The 12,082-nt window shown below is 63.9% G+C and overlaps 1 protein-coding gene across 1 annotated transcript; it reads left to right on the top strand.

Annotated features, from left to right (window-relative positions):
- On the top strand, nucleotides 1–10,838 carry LOC126195647 (glycine-rich protein 1-like). The gene is made up of 2 exons (XM_049934271.1): nucleotides 1–185; nucleotides 10,550–10,838. The coding sequence occupies exons 1-2, from the start codon at nucleotides 1–3 to the stop codon at nucleotides 10,836–10,838; spliced, it is 474 nt and encodes a 157-aa protein (XP_049790228.1).
- Nucleotides 10,839–12,082: the final 1,244 nt, after the last annotated feature.

Consider the following 12,082-nt stretch of genomic DNA (forward strand, 5'->3'; position numbering starts at 1 on the left):
ATGCGGCGAGCGGGCAGGCGGCAGGCGGGCAGCCGGGGGCGGCGTTCGGGCGGCGGGCACGCGGCGTGCGGGCAGGCCGCAGGCTGCCATCCGGGCGGACAGGCGGCAGGCGGGCAGGCGGCGGACGGGCTGGCTGCGGGCGGCCTTCCGGGCGGGCAGGCGGCGGTCGGGCGGTCGGGCATGCGGTAGGCGGGCAGGCTGCATCCGGCCAGGTGGCAGCGGGCAGGCGAGGCCACCTCCCGCCTGCCCGCTGCCGCCTGGCCGCCTGCGGCCTGCCCGCCTACAGCATGCCCGCCCGACCACTGCCTGCCCGCCCGGAAAGCCGCCCGCCGCCTTCCAGCCCGCTGCCTGCCCGCCTGCACGACCCCCGCCTGCCCGACGGGAACGCCGCCCACCGCCTGCCCGCCCACCACATGCCCGACCGCCCTACCGCCGCCTGCCCGCCCGGAAGGCCGCCCCCCGCCTGCCCGCACGCCGCCAGCCACACCCCCGCCTGCCCGCCCGTAAGGCCGCCTGCCACCTGCCCGCCCGCCGCCTGCCCGCAAGGAAGGCCGCCTGCCACCAGACCGCCCGCCGCCAACCCGCAATCCGCCTGCCCGCCCGGAAGGCCGCCCGCAGCATGCCCGTCCGCCGCCTGCCCGCCCGCTGCATGTCCTCCCAGAAGGCCGCCCGCCGCCTGCCCGCACGCCGACTGCCCGCCCGCCGCCTGCCCGCAGGCTGAACGCCGCCTGCCCGCCGGCTGCCCGCCCGCCACCTGCCCGCAATCCGCCTACCCGCCCGGAAGGCCGCCCGCCGCCTTCCAGCCCGCTGCCTGCCCGCCTGCACGACCCCCGCCTGCCCGACGGGAACGCCGCCCACCGCCTGCCCGTCCGCCACATGCCCGCCCGCCCGACCGCCGCCTGCCCGCCCGGAAGGCCGCCCGCCGCCTGCCCGCCCGGAAGGCCGCCCGCCGCCTGCCCGCCCGCCGCCTGCCCGCTCGCCGACCTCCGCCTGCCCGCCCAGACGCCCTCCCGCAGCCTGCCCGCCCGCCGCATGCCAACCCGCCCGACCGCCGTCTGCCCGCCCAGAAGAAGGCCCCCCACCTGTCCACCCAATGCCAGCCTTCCCGCTGCTTGCTCGCCCGCCTCCTGCCCGCCCGCCCGACCACCGCCTCCCCGCCCTGATGGCTCCCCGCCGCCTGCCCGGCCGCCGCCTACCCACCCGCCGCCTGCACGCCCGCCCGACCGCCGCCTGCCGGCTCGGAAGTCCCCCCGCCGCCTGGCCGCCCGCCGCCTGCCCGCCCACCCGTCCGCCGCCTCCCCGCCCGGAAGATAGCCCCCCGCCTGCCTGCCCGCCGCAGGCCGCCCGCCGCCTGCCCGCACGCCGCCTGCCCGCCCGCCGCCTGCCCGCCCGCCGCCTGCCTGCCCAGCACGACCGCAGCCTGCCCGCAAGCCCGAAAGCCGCCTGCCCGCCCGCCGACTGCGGCCTGCCCGCCCGGATGGCCGACCTCCGCCCGTCCGCACGCCGCCTACCCGCACGCTCGACCGCCACCTGCCCGCCAGGAAGGCCGCCCCCCACCTGCCCGCTGCCGCCTGCCCGCCTGCCGCCTGCCCGCCTACCGCATGCCTGCCCGCACGACCGCCGCCTGCCCGCCCGGAAGGCCAACCCCCGCCTGCCTGCCCGCCGCTTGCCCGCCCGCCGCCTGCCCGCCCGCCTGTACGCCGCCTGCCCGCCCGGATGGCCGACCGCCGCCCATCCCTCCGCCGCCTGCCCGCACGCTCACCCGCCGCCTGCCCGCCCGGAATGCCGCCCCTCGCCTGCCCGCTGCCGCCTGGCCGCATGCAGCCTGCCCACCTACCGCATGCCCACAAGCCCGACCACCGCCTGCCCGCCCGGAAGGCCGCCCGCAGCTAGCCCGTCCGGAGCCTGCCCGCCTGCCACCTGTCCGACCGGATGGCCGCCTGCAGCCTGCCCGCACGCCGCGTGCCCGCCCGCCCGCCGCCTGCCCGCCGCCCGAACGCCGCCTGCCCGCCCGGAAGGCCGCCCCCGGCTGGCCGCCTGCCGCCTGCCCGCTCGCCGCATTCCCGCATGACCGACCGCAGCCTGCCCGCACGCCCGACCGCCGCCTGCCCGCCCGGAAAGCCGCCCGCCGCCTGCCAACCCGCCGCCTGCCCGCCCGACCGCCGCCTGCCCACCCGGAAGGCCGCCCACCACCGTCCCGCCCGCCGCCTGCACGCCCGCCAACTGCCCGCCCGGAAGGCCGCACGCCGCCAGCCTGCCCGACGTCTGCCCGCATGCCCGACAGCAGCCTGCCCGCACGCCCGACCGCCACCTGCCCGCCCGGAAGGCCGCCACTGGCTGCCCGCCCACCGCCGTCCCGCCCGCCGCCTGGACGGCTGCCAACTGCCCGCCCGGATGGCCGACCGCCGCCCGTCCGCCCGCCGCCTGCCCGCCTGCCCGACCGCCGCCTGCCCGCCCGGAAGGCTGCCCTCCGCCTGCCCACCCGCCGCCGGCCCACCCGCCGCCTGCCCGCCCACCGACTGCCCGCCCGCCCGACCGCCTCTTGACCGTCCGCCAACTGCCCGCCCGGAAGGCCGCCCACCGCCTGCGCGCCCGCCACCTGCCCGCTGACCCGACCTCCGCCCGCCCGCCTGGAAGGCCGCTCGCCGCCTGCCCGCCAGGAAGGCCGCCTGCCACCTGCCCGCCCGACATCTGCACGACCACCGCCTGCCCGCCAGGAAGGCCACCTGCCATCTGCCCGCCCACCGCCTGCCTGATCGCCGCCTGCCCTCCCAGAAGGCCGCACGCCGCCTGCCCGCCCGGAAGGCCGCTCGCCGCCTGCCCGTCCGCCCGACAGCCTCCTGCCCACCCGGAAGACCGCCCGCCGACTGCCCGCCCGCCGCCTGCCCGCCCGCCCGACCGCCTCCTGCCCGCCCGGAAGGCCGCCCCCTCCTGCCCGCCCGCAGCCTGCCCGCCCGCCGGATCGGCGCCTGCCCGCTGGAAGTCCGACTGCCGCCTGCCCGCCTGCCGTCTGCCCGTCCGCCGCCTGCACGCCAACCCCACCGCCGCCTGCCCGCCCGGACGGCCGCCTACCGCCTGCCCACCCTGACAGCCGCCCCCCGCCTTCCAGCCAAACGCTTGCCCGCCCGCCGCCTGCCCACCTGCCCGCACGACGCCTGCACGCCCGCCGGCTGCCCACGCGCCCGACCGCCGCCTGCCCGCCTGACCGGCCGTCATCTGCCCGCCCGTCCGTCCGCCCAGACGACCATCTGACACCTGCCCACCCTCCCACCCGCACGGACGGCCGCCCCACGCCTGCCCGCACGCGTGGCCGCCGGATGACCGCCCACCGCCTGCCCGCCTGGACGGCCGCCCACCACCTGCCCGCCCGCCCGACGGCCCGCCCGCCCGGATGGCCGCCCACCGCCTGCCCACCAGGACGTTCGCCCACCGCCTGCCCGCCCGCCGCCGGCCTGCCTGACCGGCCGTCTCCTGCCCACCCGTCCGGTCGCCCGGACAGCCTACTGACACCTGCCCGCCCTCGCGCCCGCACGGACGGCCGCCCCACGCCTGCCCGCACGCCGCCTGCCCGCCCGCCGCCTGCCCGTCCGGCCGCCGCATGTCCTATCGTCTGGCCGCCTGGACGGCGGACCGCCAGCTGCCCTCCCGCCTGCCCACACGGACGGACGCCCGCCGCCTGCCCGCCCCCCACCTGCCCGCCCGCCGACTGCCCCCCTGCCGCCTGCCCGCCCTCCCGACCGCCACCTGCCCGCCCGGAAGTCCGCCCCCCGCCTGCCCGCCCGACGCCTGCCCGGCCGCCCAACCGTCGCCTGCCCACCCGGAATGCCGCTCGCCGCCTGCCTGCCCGCTGCCTGCCCACCCGCCGCCTGCCCGCACGCCCGCTCGCCGCCGCCTGCACTCCCGACCGCCGCCTGCCCGCCCGGAAGGCCGCCCCCGGCTGCCCGCCCGCCTCCTGCCCACCCACCGCCTGCCCGCCCGCCCGACCGCCGCCTGCCAGCCCGAAAGGCCGACCGCCGCCCGCCCGCCCATCGCCTGCCCGCCCGCTCGTCCGCCGCCTGCCTGCCCAGAAGGCCGCCCCCCGCCTGCCCGCCCGTTGCCTGCCCGCCCGCCTCCAGCCCGCCTACCGCATGCCCGTCCGCCCGACCGCCGTTGCCCGCCCAGAAGGCCGCCCTCCACCTTCCCGCCCGCCGCCTGCCCGCCCGGAAGCCCGCCCTCTGCTTGCCGGCCTACCACCTGCCCGCCCGCCGCCTGCCCGCCCACCGCACCGCCCGCCCACCTGGACGGCCGCCCACAGCCTACCCACCCGGACGTTCGCCCACCGCCTGTCGGCCCGCCCACCCGACCGCCCAACCGCCCGACCGCCCGCCCGCCCGACCGCCCGCCCGCCTTGGCGGTCGCCCACCGTCTACCCGCCCACCGCCTGTCCGCCCGCCGTCTGCCCGCCTGACCGGCCGTCACCTGCCCGCCCGTCCGGCCGCCCGGACGGGCGACTGACACCTGCCAGCCCTCCCGCCCGCACGGACGGCCTGCCCACGCCTGCCCGCACGCCCGCCCTCCTGACGGCTACCCGCTGCCTGCCCGCCCGCCGCCTGCCCGTCCGGCCGCCGCCTGCTCTCCTGTCTGGACGCCTGGACGGCGGACCGCCACCTGGCTTCCCGCCTGCTCACCCGGACGGCCGCCCGCCGCCTGCCCGCCTGTCCGCCTGTCTGGCCGTCACTTGCCCGCCCGTCCGGCCTCCCGGATGGGCGACTAACACCTGCCCGCCCTCCCGCCCGCACGGACGGCCGACCCACGCCTGCCCACACGCCCGCCCGACCGCCCGCCCTCCCGGACGGCCGCCCACCGCCTGCCCGCCCGCCGCCTGCCCGTCCGGTCTCCGCCTGCCCTCCCGTCTGGCCACGTGTACGGCGGACCGCCACCTGCCCTCCCGCCTGCCCACCTGGACGGCCGCCCACCGCCTGCCCGCCCGCCACCTGCCCGCCTGACCGGCCGTCACCTGCCCGCCCTTCCGGCCGCCCGGACGGCCGACTGACACCTGCCCGCTCTCCTGCCCGCACCTACGGCCGCCCCACGCCTGCCTGCACGCCTGCCTGCCGGATGGCCGACCGCCGCCTGCCCGCCCGCCCGCCCGCCCGGAAGGCCGCCCGCCAGCTGCCTGCCTGGCTGCATCTGCAGGCGCCTCCCTTTGGTGGCAGTAGAGTGGGGCTTCGGCCCCAGTCAGCATTTCGTCCATCTTCGTAAGTTCCTAGTTTTCTTCTTTCCTTTTGTCCAGTCCTGTCATGTTGTTTTCTTTGTTTTCCTGTAGTTATCATGACTACCCCCACCACCGTTATATCCTAGCCAGTAATGCCAACCGAGCCCGCTGCCAAGAGGTTGGCAGCATCAAAGTCCGGACGCCGTCCGCATAAGCAGCGCCAGCGATACAGGAAATCGCCGCAAGTCTGCGCGCGCCACTGCTGGCTTCTGGCTTCTTAAGCGCTGGAGTCGCGAGCGCTAGGACAGTTCTGTATTCGCCGCTCAGTTGTATACTCGCCACCGAATTGTGTACTTGCTAGTCAGTTGTGTGTTCATCGCAGCAGAGCTGTTGTTTGTCGTCAGCCGACGCTGACCTAGCCGCTCTGACTCGAACTAGACAGATTTCTGTAGACACGGAGTTCACTACTGTGTTCCTGTATCTTCGTTAGTAAAGATAAGTACCGACTTTTATTTAATCAGAGTGTTTGGGTTTTCATCTTTCTGTTCACTGTTCCAGCGGACCGGTCGGCCCGCTATTAAAAGTGTGGCGGTGACTTCGTAAGCCGTTTCTACAGCGAATTGTTTGTCGCTACGAACGCCGTCACAAAACTGGCGACGAGGACTTCCGAACTCGTGTGCAGGGCTGGTTCAACTTGTTTCTTGAGATAGAATTTTGGGGGCTGGTTTAATTTGTGTTCACTATGTCTGCCGAGTTACAACAGTTGATCTTGTTACAGAGTCAGCAAATACAAAGTCTGGTGGAAGCAATCGCCAAACAAGCGGCTAATCCACCACCACACAAGGAACAAGCACAGGCAGCACCGCCTTTTCGTGCTTTTGAGGCATCACGAGAAGAATGGCAAGAATATTTCGCGCAGTTGCAGGCGCACATGTCAGTCTACAAAATCACAGGTAATTAGCGGCAGCTTTATTTAATTTCCACTGCAGGCGTGGAAGTCTATAGACTACTTTGTAAGTTGTTCCCGGAATCCAAGCCAGAAGCTTTAGACTATGACGTTGTTGTTACCAAGCTTGCTGAGTATTTCGAGTCGCGAGTTCATGTGGCAGCGGCCAGATTCAAGTTCTTCAGATTAAAGAAACTGCCACATCAATCTAATAAACAGTGGTTAACAGATTTACGGGGCCTCACCCGTCAGTGCCGATTTAATTGTGTGTGTGGAGCTTCCTACAGTGATGTCATGTTACGAGACGCTATTACTCAAAACATTGCAGATTCTCGTATTCGTGCTGCTATCTTAAAGTTGCCTGACCCGTCATTAGAGACTGTGATGAACATTATTGAAGCCCAAGATACTTTTGACTATGCTGAGTGTGAGTTAGATCAGCCATGTATTTCTCAAATTGCCTGTGCTAAGCAAGTTATGTCACGCCCGCGGCCCCACCGGCAGAGTCAGACTGTAAACACTAGCCGGCCGCGTCATGTTAAACACATTCGTCAGCCGCGTGTGCAAAATGATAGACTTAAGTCTTGCCCTAAGTGTGTTCTTGCTCATCCTCGTGAACGTTGCCCGTTAAGAAACGCGGTTTGTCACTTTTGTCAAAGGAAAGGACACATCCAGACTGTTTGTTTGCGTAAACGCAAGAACAATTCTAGTGCTGCCCAGCCCATGGATATTCATATTCTTCAAAGCCAGCCCGCCCAGAAGGTCGCGTTTAAACACTCTTCCACGGTTCGTGTGGGTAATAAACTTGTTCGCAATCAGCCACCCACCCAGCCCTCTGCTATGCGACCCAAGCGTAATTCAAACGCTGTAAAAAGTAATGTACAGACTGCAAGTGAAGCGGGAGTTGTTGTTCCACCCGCCCAACCCACGACTTGTCGTAAGCAGCGAACACGCGCTAAACGCGCTGATTTTGTGTCTTCCGCCTCCGCTGCACCGATCCAGAGACAGTGTAATAAACTATTTGTGAAGCTACGCATCCAGGATAAGACCTTCAATTTTCAATTAGATACTGGTGCGTCTGTGACTCTCATAAATAGTGCTACGTATGCGGCTATCGGCCGCCCTAAACTTTCAGCGGCAAAACATTCTTTGGCTACTTATAGTGGAGAACAAATTCCTGTGTTAGGTGTATGTAGCGTGCCAGCCACATTCCGTGGCAATACAAAAACAGTTTCATTCACAGTGCTCCGCGCTACAGACAGTGTAAACATTTTCGGATTAGACTGTTTTGACTTGTTTGGCCTGTCTATCCAAGACAATGTGTTGCAAATTAATTCTGTTGTTGTTCCTCAAGACAGCATAACCGATTTGTGTAAACAATACAGTGACATATTTAAAGACGAACTAGGTTGGGCTGCGAACTTTGCCGCTCATATTACGTTAAAAGATAATGCTCAGCCTCGATTTTTTCGTGCTCGTCCAGTGCCTCACGCCCTCCGGGCACCTGTAGCAGATGAACTTCGTCGCTGGCAAAACAACGGTGTTATTCAACCCGTTTCAGCGAGCCAGTGGGCTTCTTCCTTAGTTATTATAAAGAAACCGTCTGGCAAGTTACGTTTGTGTGCTGATTTTAAGTCGACAGTTAATCCTCAGACTGTCATTGATTCTTTTCCTTTGCCTAGACCGGACGAGCTGATGGATAAGTTAGGGGAAGCTCGTTTCTTTTCCAAAATTGATCTCCGTGAAGCATATTTGCAATTGCCCCTCGACGAGCAATCACAACAATATTTTGTCATAAACACGTCGTTGGGGTTGTTCCGTTTTCTGCGTTTGCCTTTTGGTTGTGCGTCAGCTCCAGCTGTTTTTCAGCGTTTTTTGTCACAACTTCTGGCTAATGTGCCATCGTGTTGCAACTATTTAGACGATATTGTTGTGTCCGGTCGGACGCCTGCTGAACATTTCCGTAATTTGGAGTGTTTGTTTACAGTGTTGTCTCAGGCAGGCCTACGTTGCAACATCGATAAATGTTCATTTTTCCTTACGGAGGTGGAGTATCTGGGACATGTTATTAATGCTCAAGGCATTCATCCCTCCCAGTCACATTTAGCAGCTATTCGTGATTTGCCCGCCCCTCGCAATCTGCATGAATTGCAAGCAGTTCTTGGCAAATTGACATATTATATTAGGTTTATACCTAATGCATCACAGATTGCTGCACCGTTGCATCGTCTCCGCCGTAAGAATGTTCCGTTTGTGTGGTCAGCTGATTGCCAATCAGCCTCTCAGCAGCTTAAAGAGGCTTTATTGAATGATCGTTGTCTGGTCCATTACGACCCTAACAAGCCTCTGGTGTTAGCTTGTGATGCCTCTTCTTTCGGCCTCAGTGCTGTGTTGTCTCACCGAGTCGGTAACACCGAACGTCCTATTGCGTTCGCATCTAAATTGCTAAACAAAGCTCAGTGTAATTTTTGTGACGGCGTTCGTAGCAACAAACAACGCCACACTTTTAGTAGCGGGCCGACCGGTCCGCTGGAACAGTGAACAGAAAGATGAAAACACAAACACTCGGATTGAATGAAAGTCGGTGCTTATCTTTATTACGAAGATACAGAAACACAGTGGTGAACATTGTCTCTACAGAAATCTGTCTAGTTCAAGTCGGGGCAGCTAGGTCAGTGTCGGCTGACGACAAACAACAAATCTGCTGCGATGAACACACAACTGACTAGCAGGTACACAATTCGGTGGCGAGTATACAACTGAGCGGCGAATCCAGAACTGTCCTAGCGCTCGCGACTCCAGCGCTTAAGAAGCCAGAAGCCAGCGGTGGCGCGCGCAGACTTGCGGCGATTTCCTGTATCGCTGGCGCTGCTTATGCGGACGGCGTCCGGACTTTGATGCTGCCAGCCTTTTTGGCAGCGGGCTCGGTTGGCATTACTGGCTAGGATATAACAGTAATTATAGCCAATTGGACAAGGAAGCGTTGGCTATTGTGTTCGGTGTCACAAAATTCCATCACTACCTCTATGGTAGACCATTCTATTTAGTAACAGATCACAAGCCCCTGACATCACTGTTTCATCCGTCTAAACCAGTTCCTCAGCGGACAGCTCAGAGACTACAACGTTGGGCTCTTTTGTTATCACAATACCGGTATGAGATACTGTATCGCCCTACAGCTCAGCATGCAAACGCTGACGCGCTTTCTAGATTGCCGATTGCTGCGGATGATGTCTTCGATTCCTCTGACGACTCTTGCCATCAGATTGACGCCGATGAGCATAAATCCCTCCGGGATTTTCCGATTGATTATCGTCAGGCGGCACGTGAGACAGCTACGGATCCTCATCTGAGTTTACTATTACGTTTTGTTCAACGTGGTTGGCCGTCCAAGGCAAAGGACATATCGGATCCTGTGGTTCGTCGCTATTATCCGCAACGTCATCTGTTGTCCGTTTCGCACGGAGTTTTGCTGTTACGCACCGAGAATGACCAGCTTCGTGTAGTGGTTCCCCAAGTGCTCCAATCCAAGGTCCTCGACTTGTTGCATCAAGATCATTGGGGAGTGGTCCGCACCAAGCAGCTTGCCCGCCGTCATTGTACATGGATCGGCATTGATAAGCAGATTACGCAGATGTCTACAGATTGTTCGACGTGTGCCGATCACCAAGCTGCTCCGCCTCAACGCTATTTTGAGTGGGCACGCCCTGCCGGTCCCTGGCAGCGAGTACATATTGATTTCGCTGGTCCATATTGGAATTCTCGTTGGCTCATCGTGATAGATGCATTTAGTAATTTTCCATTTGTTGTGCCCATGCAGTCTACAACGTCTGCACAAACTATACAGGCGTTGACTTCAATTTTTTGTATTGAGGGTCTTCCAGAAGTTTTAGTGTCTGACAATGGTCCACAATTTACCTCTGCTGAATTTGAAAGTTTTTTTTCTGCCAATGGCATTCGCCATGTTCTTACTCCGCCGTTCCACCCTCAATCGAATGGTGCAGCGGAACGTTTTGTACGCACATTCAAGGATCATATGGAGCGCCTTCGTGCTACGCACTCTCGTCAGCAGGCCCTCGTCACGTTCCTGTCGTCGTACCGGACCACGCCACGCGACGGCCCTTCGCCGGCGGAGCTTCTCCACGGCCGTCGTCATCGCACCCTACTACGGTTGTTGCACCCCCCGGATCGACCCGCCGCTTCTGAGCATCGCACGCGTTTTCAGCGCAACGACGCCGTTTTTTTCAGAGTTTATCACGGTCGCCGTCGTTGGGAACGTGGTACCGTGATAAGCGTCCAGGGTCGCGGTTTTTATACTGTTCAAGGTGCTACTGGGGTGCACAGGAGGCATCAGAACCAGTTGCGCCGCGCTGGCCGCCCGGATTCTGCCGCTCGTTCTTTGTCAACAGATTTGGTCCGCGGCGGGTTCCAGCCGCGCCTTCCGACTTCGCTGCCGCCCCCAGGGCAGCATCAGCAGCCGTCGCCGCTACCACGCCGCCAGCCCGTCCCGTTGATGCCTCCCGCGCAGCTTCATGCGGGAGCTCCCCGGGTGGTCGCTCCGGCGCCTGCGGTCCCTCTTCAGTCGCCACCGCCTTCGGAGCTGATGGACGTCGACCCCTCAGCCGGGCCGCCTTCCCAAGCGGTGGCTGTGCAGCCTGTACTGCAGCCGCTTTCCTTGGGCACCCCCAAGGAGTCTGACACCGCAGCGCCTTGTCCGGCGCCCACTCAGCAGCCGTCGACGCAGCGTCAGGAGACGCTGCCTCTCTTCGTGGGTCCCGACGCCCCGTCGCGTCCAGTACCAGAAGCTGCGCCCGTGGTCACAGGCGTGCACCCTGACCTCGGTTTTCAGTCGGTGTTTCCCGAGGCCCCGCGCAGCCAATGCTGGGGTGCGGACCGGGGACTGCCACCGACGACAGTCTCAGCCCCGGTCTCTTCTGCTACGTCTGCGGCCAGACCCCTCCCCCGCCGTCGACGCTCGCCACGTCATTATTCAACGACGGTGCGGCGATTTGGGGGGGAGGAGTGTTATATCCTAGCCAGTAATGCCAACCGGTTGGCCAAAAGGTTGGCAGCATCAAAGTCCGGACGCCGTCCGCATAAGCAGCGCCAGCGATACAGGAAATCGCCGCAAGTCTGCGCGCGCCACCGCTGGCTTCTGGCTTCTTAAGCGCTGGAGTCGCGAGCGCTAGGACAGTTCTGTATTCGCCGCTCAGTTGTATAATCGCCACCGAATTGTGTACTTGCTAGTCAGTTGTGTGTTCATCGCAGCAGAGCTGTTGTTTGTCGTCAGCCGACGCTGACCTAGCCGCTCTGACTCGAACTAGACAGATTTCTGTAGACACGGAGTTCACTACTGTGTTCCTGTATCTTCGTTAATAAAGATAAGTACCGACTTTTATTTAATCAGAGTGTTTGGGTTTTCATCTTTCTGTTCACTGTTCCAGCGGACCGGTCGGCCCGCTATTAAAAGTGTGGTGGTGACTTCGTAAGCCATTTCTACAGTGAATTGTTTGTCGCTACGAACGCCGTCACAAAAACCACCACATACACCACCACTGCGGTCATCTATACATCACTGTCCGCCACCGCCAGCATGATTACCTTAAACCTTTTGTAAATAAACTTAGTTAGTATAGTTATATAATCTCACAAACTCATGGAAAGTGTGGTGTCACCGCTAGACACCACACTTACTAGGTGGTAACTTAAATCGGCCGCGGTCCTGTAGTACATGTCGGACCCGCGTGTCGCCACTGTGTGATCGCAAACCTAGCGCCACCACATGGCAGGTCTCGAGAGACTGAGGAGACCTCGGCCCAGTTGTACGGACAACATAGCTAGCGATTGGACGTGCTAAGCCCTGCTCTCATTTGCCGAGAGATAGACAGTAGAATAGCCCTCTGCTAAGTTAAAGGGCGACCACCTAGCAAGGCGCCATTTGT

This window comes from Schistocerca nitens, chromosome 7, assembly GCF_023898315.1.
Source record: "Schistocerca nitens isolate TAMUIC-IGC-003100 chromosome 7, iqSchNite1.1, whole genome shotgun sequence".
Classification (NCBI taxonomy): domain Eukaryota; kingdom Metazoa; phylum Arthropoda; class Insecta; order Orthoptera; family Acrididae; genus Schistocerca; species Schistocerca nitens.

Coding starts and splice junctions, on each gene's coding strand:
- LOC126195647 (XM_049934271.1), top strand. CDS start 1: ATGCGGCGAGCGGGCAGGCGGCAGGCGGGCAGCCGGGGGCGGCGTTCG. Junction 186..10,549: donor GTCGGGCGGTCGGGCATGCG/GTAGGCGGGCAG, acceptor CTTTGTCAACAG/ATTTGGTCCGCGGCGGGTTC.